This window comes from Fundulus heteroclitus, chromosome 8, assembly GCF_011125445.2.
Source record: "Fundulus heteroclitus isolate FHET01 chromosome 8, MU-UCD_Fhet_4.1, whole genome shotgun sequence".
Taxonomy (NCBI): domain Eukaryota; kingdom Metazoa; phylum Chordata; class Actinopteri; order Cyprinodontiformes; family Fundulidae; genus Fundulus; species Fundulus heteroclitus.
Genome location: NC_046368.1, coordinates 5026296 through 5048085, shown reverse-complemented (window position 1 = coordinate 5048085; position 21790 = coordinate 5026296). Strand labels below are relative to the sequence as shown.

General features: G+C 42.0%; 1 protein-coding gene across 1 annotated transcript in view; it reads left to right on the top strand.

The window, feature by feature from the left end:
- Nucleotides 1-21790, top strand: part of dcc (DCC netrin 1 receptor) — a gene marked incomplete in the record, with an annotated part of 404255 nt that overhangs the window by 262967 nt on the left and 119498 nt on the right. The window contains 5 exon segments of the mRNA XM_036139981.1: nt 8157-8316; nt 13079-13233; nt 14273-14421; nt 14508-14646; nt 21332-21381. Of these exon segments, the coding sequence (XP_035995874.1) occupies nt 8157-8316; nt 13079-13233; nt 14273-14421; nt 14508-14646; nt 21332-21381 (653 nt within the window).

Below are 21790 nucleotides of genomic sequence, written 5' to 3'. Positions count from 1 at the left end.
CCAAAGAATATTCAATTCTTTTGTTTGTTTATAGCTCCAGTTCACAACCCGTCATCTTAAGGCTCTTTCCAAAGTGTAATCAGTCAGATTCTCCAGACAGGTGGGTTCAAAGTTTCCTCTCCAAGGAAACCCAGCAGGTTGCATCCAGTCATTGACCTGCAGCATTAAATCCTGGAGGAGCGTAGAGCCACAGTGGACAGTAGCTGGCATTAAGTTGTCAACTTTGCAGTAATCCCTCATTCTGAGCATGCATGAAGTGACAGTGGAGAGGAAAACTCCCCTTTAACAGGGAGGAGAACCTCCAGCAGAACCAGAACCAGGCTCAGTGTGAACGCTCATCTGCCTCCACCCACTGGGGCTTAGAGAAGACAGAGCAGAGACACAGAAAGCACAGAAGCTCACATTGACCCTGTCAGGGTGCAGGTCTCCCTTCTGCACCATGGACAGTTCCAGATCCTTCCACCATCCACTCTGCCCTGCTTCACTCCATGCTGGATCAGTTTCACCTGCTGCAATAATCAAGTCCGGACTCAATACACCTGCCAGCTCTCCTATATAAGCCCTCTTCAGTCTGCTCCTCGTCGCTGGGTCATCTGCATTCACTCCTTGTTGCCTGCCTGAGTCTCACGCCTTCTAGCCTGAGAGCCCTACCTCTGACGCCTTGCTCAGCCAACTGCCTGCTCCAGCTTCACCGTGTCTCTACCGTCAGCCATCTCCTCCATCACTCGTCTGCTCCTGTCTGGTACAGTCTCTGGTCTCCATCTCCATTACTCAAAGCCTTCAATAAAACTCCTTAAAACGCAGCTCTGTGTGTGGTGGTGTTCGGGTTCATCAGAACAAATCGTGACAGACCCAGGAGTACTTTCTATGTTAGATGGTAATAGAGGATGATCTGCCTCCCCTGATGATGTCACAGCTAACAGAACACCAGACCAGGTGTACCTTCTATGAAGAGAAAAAAGACAGAGAACAAAAAGTTAAAAGCTGAAATAACAACAAACAATGCAGATTGGAGAGCAGTAGGAGAACTCAGCAGAGAGAGAGAAATAGACCCTGATGTCCTCCAGCAGCCTAAGCCTATAGCAGCATAACTATAGAGGTAGCTCAGGGTAACATGAGCCACTCTGACTGGAAGCTTGTCCTACATGGACTGCATCATCTACTAACCTGCTGTCCCAGTCAATCCAATTTTATTTATATAGCGCCAATTAATGAAACATGTCATCTCAAGGCACTTTGCAAAGTCAAATTCAATCAGATCCTCCAGGTTGGTGAGAAAGTTTCCTCTCTAAGGAAACCCAGCAGGTTGCATCAAGTCTCTCCAAGCAGCATTCACTCCTCCTGAAAGAGCGTAGAGCCACAGTGGACAGTCGTCTGCATTGTTGATGGCTTTGCAGCAATCCCTCATACTGAGCATGCATGAAGCGACAGGGGAGAGGAAAACTCCCCTTTAACAGGGAGGAGAACCTCCAGCAGAACCAGAACCAGGCTCAGTGTGAACGCTCATCTGCCTCCACCCACTGGGGCTTAGAGAAGACAGAGCAGAGACACAGAAAGCACAGAAGCTCACATTGACCCAGGAGTACTTTCTATGCTAGAGAAGACAGAGCAGAGACACAGAAAGCTCAGAAGCTCACATTGACCCAGGAGTACTTTCTATGGTAGAGAAGACAGAGCAGAGACACAGAAAGCACAGAAGCTCACATTGACCCAGGAGTACTTTCTATGGTAGAGAAGACAGAGCAGAGACACAGAAAGCATAGAAGCTCACATTGACCTAGGAGTACTTTCTATATGAGGGGAAAATATTTAGAAAAATGTATTTACCTAGTAGCAGGTACAAGAATAAACCTTGTACCTGCTACTTTTCCAGCAACAATCTGATCACTTCTTAGACCTCGAGATATAACATTTTACTTTCATAATAAATGCTTTTCCCCCATTACATCTAGAAACACTGCAGTGCTTTTCATGTATAAGCAAGCATCAGCAGTTTAGCCCGTAATTACCTAATGTGAATCACTATATCCAGCTATAATGGTATTAACATTAACTAATAATGTCAATGACTAATATCAACAGCGAGGATAATAACAATGGCAGTAATAGCTGAATAATTGTTTCTCATATTTCAATTACTGTGACGAGCATCTTTATTGATGCTTTATGCTGTTTTATGTTTGGCCTTTGCTTTATCTGTCGCTTCATGCATGCTCAGTATGAGGGATTGCTGCAAAGCCATCAACAATGCAGACGACTGTCCACTGTGGCTCTACGCTCTTTCAGGAGGAGTGAATGCTGCTTGGAGAGACTTGATGCAACCTGCTGGGTTTCCTTAGAGAGGAAACTTTCTCACCAACCTGGAGGATCTGATGGAAGCTGACTTTGGAAAGAGCCTTGTGAGGACAATGCTGTTAATTGGCGATATATAAATAAAATTGAATTGAATTGAACTTCCACATTTAACGATGCTTTCACACTCAGACCTAAGGAAAATTTAGGGTGACCAATTAACCGGATGGATGTGTTTTGGACTGTGGGGGGAAATTGGAGTACCCGGGGAGAACATGCAGAAGGACCCCAGGTCCAGCTTCTCCATCCCGACATCAGTTATAGAGCACTTCCTGTTTTCTGTCCAATCAGAGCCCAGAGTGCAGAGAGACCCACCCACACTTTAATTCGCTCCTAACGAGATTTCCCCTCTGGATGGTTTTACAGGAACTGTTGCTGGACGGTTCTGTACGACACCAACGCCGTGCAGACACACAAAACTCTCATTTTCTGCTGAGTAACTGTTTATCTGAGGCTGGCTTTCCTTCAGTCACTATAGCAACGTCTGGTTCTGGCATTAATGGCTCATCCGTGAGCCCGTGTGTGGAGTTTCAGGCAGGAGCTGCATAAACAAAATTCTCTGGCTGAGCGAAAACGGCGAACCTGTTCTGGCCCGTTCTCCTGCGCCGTTAGCAATAGGCAGCGGTGTGCTGATTTATTTCTGATTAACTTCATTTCCTAAACCAAAGAAGCAGCAGCCATGGCTAGAATCATGTGTTTTGCCTGCTGTAGGTTTTTAAAACAGGTTCTGCTCCTCCTAATGACAGGAGCAGAACTGTGTGGTGGGTCTAGGTAGCTGAACAGCAGCGGTGCAGACCCAAAGCAGGCTCGGTTCTGGGCTGTGGAGCTGCAGACAAACCCGCCGGTGATCCAGGCTGCAGAAACAATCTAAATGCAGAGCAGCTTTTAGGGAAGGGAGGCAGATAAAACGTCCCGGCTGTCGCCCGCTGCACACTGCTGTGTAATTTTCACCACTTATTTAGATTGTTTTCTGGCTCTTCCTCCGTGGTGTCTGACTCTATTATTTAGCTCCGACGTTGATTTTCGGCAGAGAGTGACGCTTTACTGCTCAGTCAGCTGGAGTTTTTTTTTTTTCTTTTCTGGTCAGTCGGGTCACCGATCAGGAACAAATCCGCCCTTCACACCCAGAAATCTCATCTCCTGCAGCAGAGAGGAGGTGTGTTAAAGCCGCTCTGCTTTCATCCTTCCTCCCTTCCCTGCTTTTCATTCTTCTCTTACTCCCTCTTCAATTTATTTGTCTCCCATCTCCTCTTCCAGCATCTTTTCAGCGCGTTATTTCCCGCAGCTGTTACTTCCCTCACCTGCATTCTCCATCACCTCTTTCCGCCCGCTCTTTAACAGCAAAAACAAATTGTGAAATGTCGGTGTGAATTCGCCGGAGCCTTATTGACATGTTCTCAGACGGACAAAAGCGTTTAAAGTCTCTGCAGACTGTCTTGATCTCTGACCGGGGGGATAAATTGGATTTTTCTCGGCTTCTCCTGGCAGAGTGCAGGAGGGAGCAGGACATTCGATAGAGTCACTTTGGTTTAGAAATGTTTGCTGATGTTTGGAGAGGTTTTTTTTTTTTTTTTTGGTGCCCAATTATCTGGAAAGCATAAATCAAAATGCCACACATTCAGATCTTCTTGTAAAGTGCATCAAGATATTTGGATTTATGGTATTTTATGAGCGTTGTAGTTGATGCTCCTATAGGTCAAAGCTTTAAATCGCTGTTTCGGCTCACGTCTTTTCCTAATTTTTTGACGTTGTGTTCTCCATAATAAAGATGGGTTGCACTTTTAAAGTGCATTCAATGATGTGTTACGCTATCTAGACATCTAACATTTGGAAGCGGCCTCACTCCTGAATGCTAAATTTCTCCAGCGGTCGATAGCAGCAAAGAAAATCATTACATGCTTTTCTAAAACTGTCATAAAATGTTTCCACTTCTCATTTACAAGCAGGGGGACAGGGAGGGGATTTGAAGGGACAGAAGGGTTATGCGGTGTAGCTCTGAGCAGGCAGTATCTGACCTGAAGGAGGAGGAGCAACGCAGGAGGTCTTTTAAAAAAATCTGAATGAACTGCAACTGAAGCAGTTTGAATTAATTCAGTGTGATCTGGCCACTGGGGAAGAGAACAACAAAAAGTTTAATTGCATGAAATTTAGAGTTGCTTGTTTAGGGGGAAAAAAAGTTTTTAGTGCAAATGTGATAAGGTGAAAAACAGCATTTGCTATTGCTGCTAAAAGATAATACACTCTGCTTATTTACTACTTTTTTTAAAGAAACATTGTGATAATTTTCAAATGCTGCTCAGTGTGTCCTGCTGCTGTTTACATGTCAAAACTACAACAATCAGGCTTTAAAGGAAAATTATAACAAAAGTTATGCCGTGGAGTTTGCTCACCATACGTCATATATCCCAGTGAACTGAACCGCATTGTTGTCCAGCTTGATAATTCTGCGTTTTTCTTATTGTTTTTGTGACCGGTTTATGTTACTAAACGGTTTTGGGTCGTGTAAAAAACTGGACTAGCACCCCAGTGTTTGGACAAACTTAGCTACTTTACGCTGGTTCATTTCTGCTCTTAGAAAGTTTGAAGAAGAATAAAATTTGCTTCTTAATCTGGATGAGTTTTGGGGAAAAATGGATAAGTAATTTATTCTTTTTCATCTTTTTTTTAAGCTTGAACCAGAACCAAGGAGCTTTTACCACTGTCCTGATTTCTGGGTTCACATAAATACTTTAATCATTTATCTTAGGAATAAAGTTTAATATTTTAGGTTAAAGAACTAAGACAGGTATCCTAACAAAACAATCTTAAAGGAATTAACCTAAAATTGGTTTTACAAAATATTTTTCTTTTATTGTGAAGTTTTGAAGCATTTAAGAATTAAAGCATACAGCATGTAAATTGCAAACAATATTAAATTTTTTTACGTGATTTCATAATATTTATTATATGGTCAGAAAACAATTTTCACATCAGAATTCATAGCTACTTTTATAATGTGGATTTTATTTATTATCCTTGTGTTCTTTCATCGTTTTCCGTTTTTGTTCTTGCTTCCATTCATTTTTAATCATCTCAGAATCAATAGGAACTACTCTGAGGAGCATGTTTTCACCCCAGTCCAAACATTCAATCTGTGACAAACAACCACAAACTGATTTGTATGTTTTATCTAAACAAGTGAAGTCTGCAAATAGGGAAAAAGGGCATTTTACCTTGTTAAACATTAAAAAGGATCTCATGAAACATGCAAAGACAAAACATTTGTATGATTGGTCCACAAAGACGTTAATCCGACAGATTGATGAGCCACAGAGTCGTCTGTTGCTTCCTGCCTGCTGTTTGGAAAAATAAAGAAAAATACAGTCCAGTACCTTTTGCAAAGAACAAATTCTCAGACTACTCCTGAGACAAATTTTAAAAGATGCAAGGTCAGAACAACAGTGCAGCAAAGACTAACTGTACCAATTTTCCTCATCAGCAGGAATAGTGGCAAAAATGTGCAACAAACATTAAGTTACCACAATATTAGCTGAAGGTTAATGATAAAATTGCATAAATTGGACATAATGAATTATAATCATGAGATCCGTATTAACTTGAGCAGCTCTGAACAAAAAGTAATGAGCCCAAAAATGGACAAAGCTACTGGGGCTTTGAAAACAGGGGGGGAAAAAAGGATCAATTTAAGTAGATATTGTTCTAAAGGTGTAGTGAGACCCAAATGCATGTGCAGGAAAATGAAATTTATTGTGAAACGGATTGATTTAAAATATTAGAACAAGAGGTTAAGGCTAGGATACCTGAATGACTATTGGTATAACACCAAGTAGGCTACTGAGGGAGATGATTGGCAACTTCTACTGGGTGTGTCATGAAAGCTGAAGCTGGAGCTATGTTGGCTTTGTTCACTTGTTCATTATATTTTGCACTATACAGTAAAAAATGCATTTAACAAATGGTAAATGGACTGAACTTATACAGTGCTTTTCCAGTCATACTGACCACTCAAAGCGCTGTACACTAGAGCCAGATTCACCCAACCGCGCTCACTAACGCTCACACATTCATACACCGATGCAAAGATTGGTAGGAAACGTCTATATTAGATCAATGGCAGTTGTTGAGATTCCAATAGACAAGCTTCACATATGGTAAAATAGGTGCATACGTAGTTCTCCGTAACCTGAGCTAAACGGAGTATGCTAATGCTAACATTAGCAAAACACTTAGGCCTCCCCCAGGCTGTCAATGCGATGAACACTTAACGGTCAAAGCACCCAGATCAGTACCAGGCTTATTAGCGCTATTCCAACCATGTCTTCTTTTACCGAAAAAACACATTTCCAAGAAAAATATTTTAATTTCCATTTTATGTATATTTGAACAAAAGTTCTTGAATGAGAGCAAAGCGAAACCAGAGTCGATTTTCTTGTCGTGTGAAGCAAATTGGAGATTAAAGTTGATTTAGATGCTAATGCTAAGATTAGCATATTTATGCTTAAACTGAAGTTAGCATGAGCTAGTGTAAAATTAATGTTAATATAAAAATATTGTTACTTTAAAGCAAATTCTAGAATTAGCAGACAAAAGCTAATGTTCACACAGTGGTGCATTAATTTCAGAATGCGAACGATAATGTCCACATGTAATTGTATAATGTTGAGACTTATTTAAAATACCCCAGCTCAGGAACTGTTAATTCTAATTTTAGTGTTAGCATGTGCTAATTTATTGTTATCATAACACACACATGAAGTTAGCACATATCAATGTAAGCATCTGCTTGTGTAATTTTTTCTGATGTGATACTAACATTAAAGTAATCATGCTAATAAGGTTAGCATGCGCTATTTTACCATTAACGTTTTATTATGTGTTTGTGTAAAATTATTGTAACACTAGGACTAGTATTATCATGCTAATGTTAGCATTAGCATGTACTGCTGTAGTTTCTATTGTAGTTTAAAACTAACAATGATCTTAACCAAGCTACTGTTAGCAGATGCTAACACAGCAGCATCTGCTAACATCCGCTATTGTAAATGTTTGTGTTCGTGTACATGGAGGTTAGCTTGGTAGTTTTTTTGTTTGTTAGCATCCACTGTTGTAATGTTTGTTAGTGTAACTCTAAAATTAATGTTAGCATGTTTGGGTGTTTAAATTAATGTTACATAAAGTGAATGTTTGCATGCAGATAGTGTTAGCATTCGTTAGTGTAACACTAATGTCTGTGTTAATGGATGCTAATATTAGCATTAGCAACAATGTGTTAATATGCAACATATTATAATTTGATGAAGGGATCCAAGATGAACAATAGTTGGAGAACCAATGTCATAGATTTTTCTTTATTTAGTTTAGCTTTAGATGTAGATTACTCTTATAAATGTTGTTGTGTTTAGCCTGCAGTAAATGTATGATTGCTTCCTAGATATATGTCGATTAATGAATTCAGTAAATGCTCTGCTGCTTTTCTTCTCGCCTGTGATCTTCTTTACCACTGTTCTTCCTCCTTCTCTTCCTTCTTGTCTCTTTCACGTTTTTTTATGTTCCTTATCTGCTCATGTCATCTGTCCTTTACTTTTGTATTTTTCTTTGCTCCGCCTCCCTTGCTTGCTTCCCACACCTCCCCTTTGTCGTCCTCCGTTATTGCTTCTCTTCCCTCCCGCTCATCATCCCTTCCTCCTGTCTGGATGAACTGTTAACAGAGGCCACACCCACCCAAAACAGCCCCGCCCTCACACCCCCTCTTCCTCCTTCTGGCACCCCTTTGACTTACTCCTCCTCCTCTGATCCCCCACCAGTGTCCCCCAGCCCAGGCGTTGCCCTCCCCTCTGCCCCCCGCGACCTGGTCCCTGTCCTAGTGTCCAGCCGATTTGTCCGGCTCAGCTGGCACGCCCCAGAGGAGACCGGAGGAGGCGTGCAGACGTACGGCGTTTACTACTCTCAGGATGGAGTTGACAGGTGAGAACTTGTTTTCCCTAACTCCTTTTTTTTATGTTTTTTTAGGCATTGGATCACAAAATTACAATTTAATTCTATTCAGTTTATTTATATAATGGTAATTCACAACACATGTCCTCTCAAGTAAAATTCCATCAGATCCTCCAGGTTGGTGAGAAAGTTTCCTCTCTAAGGAAACCCAGCAGGTTGCATCAAGTCTCTCCAAGCAGCATTCACTCCTCCTGAAAGAGCGTAGAGCCACAGTGGACAGTCGTCTGCATTGTTGATGGCTTTGCAGCAATCCCTCATACTGAGCATGCATGAAGCGACAGTGGAGAGGAAAACTCCCCTTTAACAGGGAGGAGAACCTCCAGCAGAACCAGAACCAGGCTCAGTGTGAACGCTCATCTGCCTCCACCCACTGGGGCTTAGAGAAGACAGAGCAGAGACACAGAAAGCTCAGAAGCTCACATTGACCCAGGAGTACTTTCTATGTTAGAGAAGACAGAGCAGAGACACAGAAAGCTCAGAAGCTCACATTGACCCAGGAGTACTTTCTATGTTAGAGAAGACAGAGCAGAGACACAGAAAGCACAGAAGCTCACATTGACCCAGGAGTACTTTCTATGTTAGAGAAGACAGAGCAGAGACACAGGAAGCTCAGAAGCTCACATTGACCCAGGAGTACTTTCTATGTAAGATTAAAGTAAAAGGTTAGAGAATCACAGCTAATCCTGATAAACTCTGAGCGAGTTTTCAGGTCTAGAGGACGAAAGAGAATGCAACAGTTAGTTTTGGTATAAGCTCAGCCAATATCTATGTGTAGGAGAGAATAAGGGCCAAGTGGATCATCTATATAAGGAGAACGTGAAGTTGTTAGCAGCAGCAGCTCAGTCGATACCTGCCGGTATTTGTTTAACAGAAAATAATAGAGCCGTGTTTCCAGCATGGGTCTTGGGTTTTCATTATCAGCCATTTTTAACCGACTATTACTCGAGTTTGTACAAAATTAAAACAATTACAGTGGCGAGCAAAAGTTTTAATACCCCTTCAAATGGCAGATGTTTTTTTTCACATTACAACAATTATCTTTGAGTTCATTAGGATTTCATTTGATGGACCAACACAAAGTGGTGCATAACTGCAATGACTGGAAATTATTCACGGTGTGCAAATTAAAATCATTATCTGTACTCAGCCTCCTCTACGCTGATACCCCAAAATAAAATCCAGTGCAGACATTTGCCTCCAGAGGTCACCTAATTAGTAACTAGAGTCCACCAGGTTATCAATTAATGTTTTGGCCCACATGCAAAATACTGTTTGTTGCAGAAAACCAAACATCTGACTAATACATGGTGGTGGCAGCATCAGAGCTGATGGGTAGATGAATGGAGATAAATCCAGCATTGTGTGTTAGAATGGCCTAGTCAAAGTCCAGACCTCAATCCAGCTGGGAAGCTGGGGAGAGACTTGAACACTGATGTTCCCAGATGTTCTCCGTCTGGTGTGACTGAGCTGAAGAATTTACAAAAAGTTTTAGGCTGTAGATGTTTGAAGCTGGTGAAGACAAACCCACAAAGACCTGCAGCGTGAGGGCGGGGCTAACTCGGGGAGGCTGAGCAAAAAGAAAACAACTGCCACACCTTTCAGAATCTAAATTAATTTGTCTAATTTAAAAGATTTTCCCTTTCACTCCACTGTCACATAAAATCCCAGTAAAAAGGCAACAAGACTGTGGTTGTAACGTGACAGCGGTTCTGAGCACTCGGGTCGACCGCTCGGCTGAATCCTCTGATGTTTTACGGAGAGCTGCTGTTAAAAGCTCTCGTTTCCATTCTGCACGGATTTCAAACGGCAGAAACCAAAGGAAGAAGTTCTGTCGATAAGGAGATTGTGTCGGTTCTCCTGGATAACAGAGGAAACGGAGACAGAGGTCCAGTCGGGTTCAATGACTCGCAGAACAATACAGCCTCGGCTTTTTCAGCACCAATAACTTCCAAAAATGAGAAAGGAGGCAGACATGGTGGAGAAACTCTGAATGCTCTGAAAAGAAAGACGGAGGATGAGATTTTCTCTCAGCTGAGGAAATATTGACGGTAAAATGGAAACGGACCAGGAGTCTGCAGACAGCATAAAAAGGTCTTTTCACCGCTTCTGGCTCAGAACGTGTTTTAAGTTTCATAATCATTATTTTTTATATCAAAGTGCAAAAAGTTACCTTCATTCACCGTTTCACTGAGAGCATCTTTTATTCTTTTTCCTACTTTTCTCCCCCAGAAGGATCAGAGAGAGAAAAAAAAACATGTTTTTTTGGATCTCCAGGATACCAATGTTTTTTTGTTTATTTTAGATGAAGAAATGTGAATTATTGATCAAAGATAGACACCAATCTACACCCTTAAAGGAACAACAGGGAAATAATTCAAAGGGTAATGAGCAAAATTTCATTATTTTACACAAAGAGCTAAGAGTTTTGTGCAGAACTAATAGTTCGTTTTAGATGGACGACGGCCCGGCGCGTACGTGCACGTGAACAGCTGCCACTCTGGGCGTAGCCCCTCCCTGCCCATGAAATGCCACCATCAGAGTAGCGTAGCAGCAAAATGGCAGAGAAGACGCCCAGCGGATCCAAACGTTCTCTTGCTAACATTATAAATTATGTGTCACATCCTCACCAGACGTGTTCCACCGAAAGGCAATGCTGTGTCACTGTGTTTTTATTCGTTACAAATATGGAAATACAAGGCGACAGGTGCGAAGGGAAAGGAGGGGCGGGTTGCAGCGTGAGTGAAGGTAAAGAGAGGCGTGGCTTCTCACACATCGTGTTGTGGTCTACAGACCGTGCTCAACAGCTCCACCTAGTGGTGAGATGTTTCCCATTGTTCCTTTAAAGGAGAAGTCCGGTCAGCAAGGAAGAATCAATGTTCATTATCTATAGCTAAAACTAATGCGTTTGCTGTGATTTAATGAATTCAGTGTTAATCAGTAAAAAAAAAATAAAAGTATTAATTTTCGTCGCAATCACCGAGTCTGGGAGCGGCCATTAATGACCAAATATGGTAACACCTCACTCCTGACGTCTTCTGGCAGTGACGTCACGGTGCGGTTAGCCGAGAGCCATTCTCCGCGCTCTACGAGCTAGTTTAATAGGAACTATTATACACTTCTGCGATCAACAACAATTGTTTTGGATTTCCAGAGGACTTCACCATTGAAATTCGCAAGAGCTATTGTTGAAGCAACAATGCCCATGTGCATGGCAGTTGGATGTTGCGATACAACGGGTAAAAGGTGAAAAAACATTAGTTATTTGACCTTTACGATTCATTATCCACCACAAGTTTGTCGTCAGGTTGCTAATATAAAGAAAGTCTTCTTTATATTCCAAATCGCTATCAATTGATGATGATAAATCCACGGAACTCCCATCGCTGTCACTCTCTGCTTCGCGTACTGCACTAGTCGTCGCCATCTTGGATAATAGCGCATTGTGACAAGCACCAGATAGAGCGTTGGGACTTGCTTTACAGCCGATACCGCACTGTGATGTCACAAACCGGGAGGTGGCAGTACTGTTCTTCGACCAACATGGATGCCTCCAGTAAAGCACATTCAAAAAATTATAATTTATTGAACAGTATGTAATAATTTTATATTTAAAATACTTTCAAAAGTTTGAATTCTGAATATGAACGGACTCTTCCTTTAACTAATGAGGATAAATCTTCATGCTAAGAACAGGAGCCTGAGAGGCTCCGACTGGTTCTTATAGACCAGGGGCCTGCAACCTTTACAGTCTAAAGAGCCATTTTGCCTACAGTCCATCTGAATTAAACTCGTTCAGAGCCACAAATGTTGACTGGCCTTTTGAAAAAAAAAAAAACAAGTTATAATTTTTGATAAAGATCTACTGTGGGAAATATGTTGTCATTGTTAAAGAAACTCCCTTTTATGTCTATTTTGAGGTTTAAAAAAAAAAGATAATGGACGGGATGTTGATATTTGTGGATAATGATGTAAAAAAAAGAATCTTAGTTTCCAACATAATGAAAGAATATTGCTTTAAAATTATATATTACTGGCACTTTTAGCATCATTCTGTTGTGAAAATTAAAAGCAATTATTCCAATAAAAAAACTGCTAAAACCTGCATTAACCTACCATAATAAAAATATAATTTGTATAGCGAAAGTTATTAAAAGCCACTGTGGAAGGTCCAAAGAGCCACTTGCGGCTCCAGAGCCACAGGTTGCAGACCCCTGTTATAGAAGAACCCAATGAGGACGGGTGCAGCCACAACCCGCCTCTTATAATCTGTCAAGGCTCTTTAATTTCCAGGAGACTCTCCTTAGAGCAACCCTTTCCTCCATAGATGTGTTTAGAGGTACATTTGGCCTTGAATCAATTTGGGAACCTTTGCTTATTTAGGAGCATTTTTCACTCTCTTCAGCTAATCGTATTATTTTTTTTGTTTTTTGTCTAAATTCAAGCTATAAACCTAGCAGATACTTACATTATTACCAATAAAGTTTTCGTTGTTTTCATGCAGTCATTTGATTTTATGAAACAAGCTTTGCACCATCAGCCGCAGCTCGCCTCCGGTCAGATGATCGGCCCAGAGGCCGAGGAGGCGTTTAAATCTGTGGATTAGCCGCAGACTCGGGAGGATTACACAGATTACTGCTGATTAACGTTCAGATTATCTCCACTGTAACAAAGGAGAGCCGCTGAAGCTGAACCCGAACCCTTTTATTCATGACGCCGTGTTTTCCCACCACAGGGAGAGGTCAGTGAACGTGTCGGAGCCGGAGTCGCTGGAGCTGACGGTTTCCAACCTGAAGCCCGAGGAGACCTACAGCTTCAGAGTCGTCGCGTACAACGAGGCGGGGCCCGGAGAGAGCTCCGCCCCCCTGAAGGTCGCCACCAAGCCCGACCGTAAGCGTACCGACGTCTCTTACCCGTCAGGGGGATCCGCTCCGGATTCAGTTCTGCGTGTTTCTAGAAATGATCAGAAAACAGGAGGAAGCCCAGAAACAACTGAAGGTTCAATTTCTTACTGAACCGACTGAATTCACCAGGTTTTGATAGTGTCAATTAGGGGTGGGTATTGCCAAAGAAGTCACGATCCGATTCGAATCACGATTCACATGCCACGATCTGATTCTATCACGATGCATCACGATACTTGAATTATTGCGATGTATCGCAATGCATTGCGATATTTTCACTGAACACTGTTAGAAAAAATTACAGCCATTACCAGTGGCTGACTGGCTGTGTATGGATAGTGTCTTCAATTGATACATATCTGAAAGAAACTGAATTCATCTATAGCTGTATTTATTGAAATTACTTTTGGAGGTATTGCCATGAAAACACATATTACTGTTACTGGACACAAATATTATTATTATTGGACTGGACACACTGACATAAAGTGATTAGGATTTATAAAACTTAAAATAACAAAATAAGGACGTCTTTAACTACGGAAAACAAGTCCAGTTGCTTTGTTTTTTACTTTTTTTTTGGAACAAAATAAGGATAATCAGTGCCGTTTACATGGCCTCACTGGTCCTTTAAACCAATAAAGTTGTATTCCACTTGTTTTTGGCTGATGTTTGCCAACCATTCATGCAATTTTATTTATTAATTCTTATTTAATTAATAATCGATACTTGGCGTCAAGTATCGATGCAGTAGATCGCGATGCATCGTCATGACGATTATTTTGCCCACCCGTAGTGTCGATACTTTAAAACTTTTTTAATCATCAGTACATTAGCAGAGCTTGACTGCGGGTTAGTGGGGCACGTCTAAACGTTGCAGGACATCGGCCCTGGTAGGTTTCAGTGTGAGACCGCTGGTTTAAACCAACGATGGAGTCAGACTTGTGATGATTTGACAGAATTTGCTCCAAACGTTCAATGCGACTGAAGCTAATAAGCGTTTGTCTCTCTGTGTGTCCTCACAGTCCAGGTCCCCAGCAGGGTGGAGTCCCTCCGAGCCCTGGCTCTGTCTCCCACCTCCATCCAGGTGAGCTGGGAACCCCCGAGCCTCCCAAACGGACCCGTCCTGGGCTACAGACTGCTGTGGACAGAGAGCCCGTCCGGAAAGGAACAGGTGAGCGATGGTTCTCTGTGTGGGGGGGGGGGGGGGACCGGATCCCGTCGGTCGGCTGTAATCGCTGCTCCTGCCTCTGTGTTCAGAGTGTGGAGGTGAGCGGCCTCAACTACAAGATGGACGGACTCAACAAGTTCACAGAATACGCAGTTCGGGTTTTGGCCATCAACCGGTACGGACCGGGAACCGCCTCCGACTCCGCCACTGTGACGACCCACTCAGACGGTGAGCCGCCGCGTTAACATGGTCTCCATGACACCTGATGGCATTTTATCTCCCTTCAGCCGTAATAAAGAGAGGTTTTATCGTCTCCTTCCTTTCAGATGTTAATAAACTTTAGATCCGCTTCTAATTTCCAGACCTTCATGTTGCAGAAAACATCAGAAAATTAATCCCGATGTGGGGCTAAAAGCCTTGTAATCCAAAAGTAATCCAAACCACTGCAAAGACAGAACTAAAATAAGTTAAATTTTTCTTGAAATTAGTGTATTAGTACTTAAGGTAAATAAGATAATCTTCCAATGGAATAAGGTTTTTGCACTTAAAATAGGAAGAACTCATTTTCATTAACTTATTTCAAGTGCAGTATATCTAATTATCTTATTTTAGGGTTAAAATTACTCTTTCCATTGGCAGATAATGTTATTTATCTGCTGAAATCAAGGACAAATACACAAATGTAACTTATCTTTAGTTCTGTTTTTGCAGTGCATAAGCCAGCATGAGGCAATCCTCTGCATCCATCGTTCCACCAACCATGACCAGCGTCCCAGATGAACTGAAGCGTTCCCACAGCATGATGCTGCCACCACCATGTTTCACTATGGGTTTCTCCACATGTCGATAGTTAATAACTAATGGTTGCCCTTTCAACTGTATTTACCTGGAGGTATCAGCTTAAAGGGGGCTGAATTCAAATGCGCGCCACACTTTTCAGATTTTCATTCGTTTAAAAAATGTTAAAAGACATTTTCCTTCCTCTTGACGTTGTGCACCCCTTTGTGTTGGTCTAAAATCCTCAAAAATACCTTAAAGATTGCAGCTGGAAGGTGACAAAATGTGGAAAAGTTACTAAATAACTTCATCTACGGATTAACAGAACAGAAAAAAAAATTGTGTAAAGTTTGAGAAAAGAGCCATTAATTGTGGAAAAGTGAGGCCATTTTATTAAACTAAAGACCAAAGGTGTTCGGATTAATGCAGAAGAAACTAAAAGGGATAAAACATGTCTGTGAGCATGGCTGGTTTGTACTGGTCCCAGTTACAGGAGTTGAGTTATTGGACCAGGTGCTGCTTATTACCGGGCTCTGTGTGAGAGAAGCAGCGAGCAGCAGCAGGAGCCTCTTTAGCTCCTCTCACAGCCCTCCCTGCTGTCAGGAATTTCATTAGGGGACTTGGGGGTCTTTAATTAAGCCGGAGAGGAGAGGGAGCGGCTTCATTTTAGCCCCTCAGCCTGACACATTAATGGAGTCCGCACACACTTCCTCCCTTTCCCTCCCACACAAACACACAGAGTTCAGTCTAATGTTTGTCAGAGCAGCAGAGAGGGAGCTGAGCTGCTTGTTAACGGAGGACCAAAGTTGAAAAAATGTCTCAGAAAACAAATTAATCAAACTATTAGAGAGGAGTTATAAGCCTAGAATATAACAAGAAAAATAAGACCCACCTGACCGTGTTCACATTCACTCATCTCAACTTTATTTATGGGGAGCAGAAAATGCGTATGCCTTCATAGAAACCACCGTGTCAGAAATCATTCAGAACACGAAAGGTCTTTGCAGCATTTAGGCCCAATCTTGGCGAGATCTTGGTGATCTTGTTGAGATCTTGACGAGATCTTGGTGATCTTGTTGAGATCTCGACGAGATCTTGGTGATCTTGACGAGATCTTGGTGATCTTGACGATATCTTGGTGAGATCTTGTGGTCTTGGTGCAATCTAGGCGAGATCTTGGTGAGATCTTGGTGATTTTGGTGAGATCTTGGGAGATTTTGGTGAGATGTTGGTGAGATCTCAACGACATCTTGGTGGTCTTGGCGGGATCTTGGTGAGATCTTGGCTCAATCTAGAAGAGATCTTGGTGATCTTTGCAAGATCTCAACAAAATCTTGGTGGTCTTGGCGAGATCTCAACGAGATCTTTGTGAGATGTTGGTGAGATATTGGCGAGATGTTAGTGAGATGTTGGTGAGATCTCAACGAGATGTTGGTGATCTTGGCGAGATCTTGGTGACACCTTGGCACAATCTAGGTGAGATCTAGGTGAGATCTTGGCGAGATCTGGGAAGCAATCGGGGGTTAAGGGTCTTGCTCAGGGACCCAGAGTGAAGGCTGTTGGGATCGAACCGGGTACTTGCAACCTTCTCAGAGCACAAGCGCGCTGCTCTAACCACTAGGCCACCACTCCCAACATGCTAGTTGGCTAACAAGCCGTGTTGCTAGTGAGTTAGCCCGGATCGCATTTCAGAATAAAGCGCCGTTACGGTGAAAATTATCAAAATTATACTAAAATTAGACCGTTAGCGTAACGCTGCTATGTGCAAAGCTAACAGTATGACACAAATGTTTTAGATTAACAAAAAGCTCATTTGCATCAGTTGTAAGCCGCCCAGACAACATATCTGTAAGCTAGCGCTAGCTGCTATTAGCTTCACAGACAGCCTAGTAACAGGTTCTGTCGCTGTCTGGGTCCTTAGAGCTGCACCACGCAACACTCTGCTGCGTGAATACAGACGAAACAGAGAAACATACAAACATGTGTTCAGTCTTTGTTTTAAGTGGTACAGGAGCAGGATAGTTTTTACAACCCTAGAGCGCCCTCTTATGGCTACAGACGGTAATGTTTACTCCTTGGTTCATGCTGGTCAGTATGATTTACTGTTTAAAAATAATATATAAGTCGCACCTGAATATAAGTCGCAGGATCGGCCAAACTATGCAAAAAAAAGTACGACTTATAGTCTGAAAAATACAATAATTGGATTTAGGATCCATACTTTGACTAGGCCACTTGAAAATCTAGCTGATTTTGTGAGCCATTCAGATGTGGACCTGCTGGTTTTCTTTGGATCTGCTGCAGAACCCAAATGAGCTTCAGGTCACAAACTGATGGACGGACTTCCTCCTTCAAGATTTTCTGCTACAGAGCAGAATTTTTGGTTCTGTCAATTAGAGCAAGACGACCATGTAGCAAAGCAGGCCCAGATCTTCATGGTGCCAGACAGGTTCTAGATTTCAGGTCAGACATAAATCAGATCTTAGTGAGAATTATGAAGTCAAAAAATATTTATTCATTTAATTTCCCTCTAATGTGCACTGTGAATGTGCAGTTAAGTGATAAAAGTCGTCGGGCTAAGTCTGATTGATTTTTCTCTTAATAAAGGAAACCTTGATTTAAACACTAGTTTTTTGTGTTGGATGATGATCTGAAACATTTCAGTGGGACAAGAAAGTCAAAGCATTAAAAAAAATATGTCAGTGATGCTAAAAACCAGAATGATGATAGATAGATAGATAGATAGATAGATAGATAGATAGATAGATAGATAGATAGATAGATAGATAGATAGATAGATATCTTTATTATCATTTTGTATGCACAAAGTGCGTACAGAACAAAATTTTGTTTGCATACAGCTTGAAAAGAATCACTGTAGAAATCACAGTAGACTGCAATATTTTTCAGGATAAAGATGCAGCAGCAATTTATGTAAACAAATGAGATGAAAAACAATGAGCAAAGAAGGCAAGAATCAAGGGGCTGCAGTGGCCTAGTCAAAGTCCAGACCTCAACATGAACCAATGCTGTGGTGGAACCCACTAGTAGAAGCTCAGATCTGTGTTGTTCTCTCGTTTAAGTCATTTCAGAACCGGGTCAAGACCAGATCAACTTTTATGACGTCCTGATTAATAAGACGCTAGAATTTCAGAAGGTTTGATCAAACTGAGACGCTGAACATTACTGACAGCGGTGAAACGATCCCAGGGACCGGTTTCAGGTTCAGGTTCTCCTTCTTCCATCTGTCAGAACCAGATAACAGCCTCCAGTCGTCACACGGCGCCGAACACTCGGCCGCTGACAGGTGCTCCGAGCCGTCATTAATAAACTACCACAGAAGAAGAGTCGGAGGGGCTGGGCGGGGGGTGCCTGTCTCTCTCTCTCTGCAGCCGGCCCATAAACACGATGAGTAATAACCGACACTCCGGAGCGTTTTGTGGATCTACCATCTGCGCCGCCACGATAACTGCGACTCGTGGGCTAATTGAATCCTCAATAAAAGCCAGAAACAGAGACGGCGAGCAGCTGAACGAGCTGATAAGCCGCAGATACTCCATCAGGCATCTGATTGGACGGCTCGCTAAAGACGAGGCGCTCTGTCTGTTAATGTGAACAGCACATTGTTGTGGACAGAAGCATAAATCTGTCCACTGCTCTGCAGCGTGCTCAGCGCCCGCCACCGAGGCAAATGTGCACCGCGGCAGGAAGACCCTGTGATGTCATGGCGACAGCAGTCAGGTTTGGCTTCTCTGGAGTTCCTCAGTCAGTCCGTCTGCTTCCTGTCGTCAGGAGCGGGTCTGATTGATGGCAGCGATTTGACGCCAGACAGAGGCGGCTGTCACCTGACAGACACCTCCCCCCCCCCCCCCCCCCCCCCCCACCCTGAACGGTAAATAAAGTCAGCTCCCAGGTGGGTTTCCATGTCAGGGGACGATGCTCAGCACGTCTGATGTGGAAGCCGCTGCAGAAAACAAATGCAAATATCAAAGCGGAGGCTTTATGATCCCTGAAGACCCTCGGCCTCCTCGGCCTCCTCGGCACACGGAGTTCAGGCTCCTGGAGCTTCTCTCAGGTCTTTTCTGCCTTTAGCTGTTTTTTAAATCACTTTGGATGAATGGTGCCGCCTGCAGTCCTGATATCATCTTGTAAATGTGTTCATTTCTTCTGGCTTGTCCTTGTGGGTGTTTATTGTTGTGCGCAGACTTTGTGGACTCTGCTGCAAATGAACGGCCCCTCGGGGACAATAAAGCGTTTCAACTCCAGCTGATTTATGAGTCTCAAGATTGAAGCAAATCCTGTGTTTTAAGGAGTTTGCTTCTGTTTTTCCTTTTTTAAAACGATGCAAATGAAGCACCGCGGCTGGATCTCATCTGCAGTCTGTGGCACAATCAGCTACTAGAGCACAGAAGGCTTTAAAAAGCCCGGATCCACAGCTGGGAATAAAGGATTTTATTCACTTAGAACAAAATGAACAGAGGTGGGTGGAGCAGCCAAACATTGGACTCAAGCAACAGTAAAAAAGTATCTGGTAAGAAGGACACTGATTATAATTGACTGTAAAATCGGTTAATTTGGACAACATGATGCAAAATTCGGGTAAAAATCATCCATCCATTGTTTATACCTGCTAATTCGTGCAGGTTTGCAGGGGGGCTGGTGCCTATCTGCAGTGATCAGGGGTCCACCCCTGACAGGTGACCAGTCCAACCATGCATGCACACCTGGGACCAATTTAGAGAGGCCAATTGACCCAACAGTCATGTTTCTGGACTGTAGGAGGAAGCCGGAGTACCAGGAGAGAACCTACGCATGCACAGGGAGAACATGCAAGCTCCATGCTCCACAGTGCTGCCCTGAAGCAATCAGACATACAAAAATAAGAATTTATGCTAAAATCTGGGTATTTTTAAGAATAAAACAAAAAGGTCAGCAAATAAATAATAATATAACTGCAAAATAGGCAGAAATGAACATTTTCAAATCAATCTTTTCACAACGTAAAGCTTCCGACAAAATACTTCCAGTTACTATATATATATATATATATATATATATATATATATATATATATATATATATATATATATATATGTATGTATGTATTCCATAAACATGCATTTCTAAGAGGCTTCTTTGTCAAATTAAAAGTACTTTTTGAGAAAAGCAATCTTTAAGTCAATATTAAACATACTTTTCCTTAAGCCACATTTCTGCATGAAAAATTTAGCTCTTTTATTGGTCAGATGCAATACTTTAATCTTAATGCTGTTTTTTTAGTTGGAGGTAAAGAAAGAAAATCATAATTAACTGAAATAAAGGCTTTAAAACATAATCAGTCTGTGTTAATCTATACAACGTGTTCCTCTTGGTGAACTGAGTTACTGAAATAAATGAACTTTTCAATGATGACATAATTTATTCAAATATAACTGTGGATATATGCTGTGGATACCTCAGCATGGTATCGTTGCCACACGACCGAACAGATGCAGCATGACCCCCCAACAAAAGACACAGACTGCACCAATATGCAAATAAACACCTTTTTTAATTATAGAACCGATGTGTTAAAAAATGATTGTTTTCACTTTTAAAACTGTTTGCTTTTTTTTGGACTTTTAACCATGAAAGATAGAAAGAGGCTTCAGAATATTACTTAATTATGCACAGAAATGGCTGAGACTAACCTGAGGTTAGACAAAGGTGGATTCACAAAGCGAAGCAGCAGAACTCTGCATGACGACTTCCAGTTGCTGCCATCTGCTCGCAGGATGAACATCAGATTTCTTAATCATCTTTTAAAACCAACCAAAATGCTTTGTTTTCATGAACATATGCATGGTGGATAATAAAGACGACCGACCGATACCGACGGTAACGTCGTGCATCACTGACTCAAGTGTAACTAAAAAGTTCTGTGCAGTAAAACGACACCTAGAAATACTTTTTTTTATAAAGTTACTCAACTAAATGGTTACTCCCCACCTCTGGTAACAAATCTCCACAGTTTCTGGTAAATTCTTTTGATAACTGAGTGGAGCTCAGATGGAAAACTCCCACATTTATTGTAGAAATGTCAGATGTGTGCCTGACTGAGGCTGATGATGTCTTCCATGCTTGTGTCTCTCTGCAGTGCCCAGCGCTCCTCCTCAGAACATCACCTTGGAGGTGGTCCTGTCCAGGGTGAGTCCAAACGTCCCTCCTGCATGGAAACCCAGCATGAAGCTGCTCTCTTTACCTGCATTAATCTCATTGGCTCATTGCTTCTTTTTTACCCGGGGTGCAGCAGTCATACAACCTTAGACTGCAGGGATTCTAATGGCAGGAACTGGCCGCACAGGTTTGGGTTTATTGATTGTTTACTGTAATCAGAATAGGGTCAAATATATGCATCCACAGCAGTTATTGTCAGGGGGCCGTCCCCTCACTGCAAAAACAGAACTAAAAATAAGTAAAATTTTCTTCAAATGAAAGTATTTACCCTTGATTTGAGCAGGTAAATAAGATTATTTGCCAATGGAATGAGTATTTTTACATCTAAAATAAGATAATTAGATATACTGCACTTGAAATAAGATGATGGAGATGAATT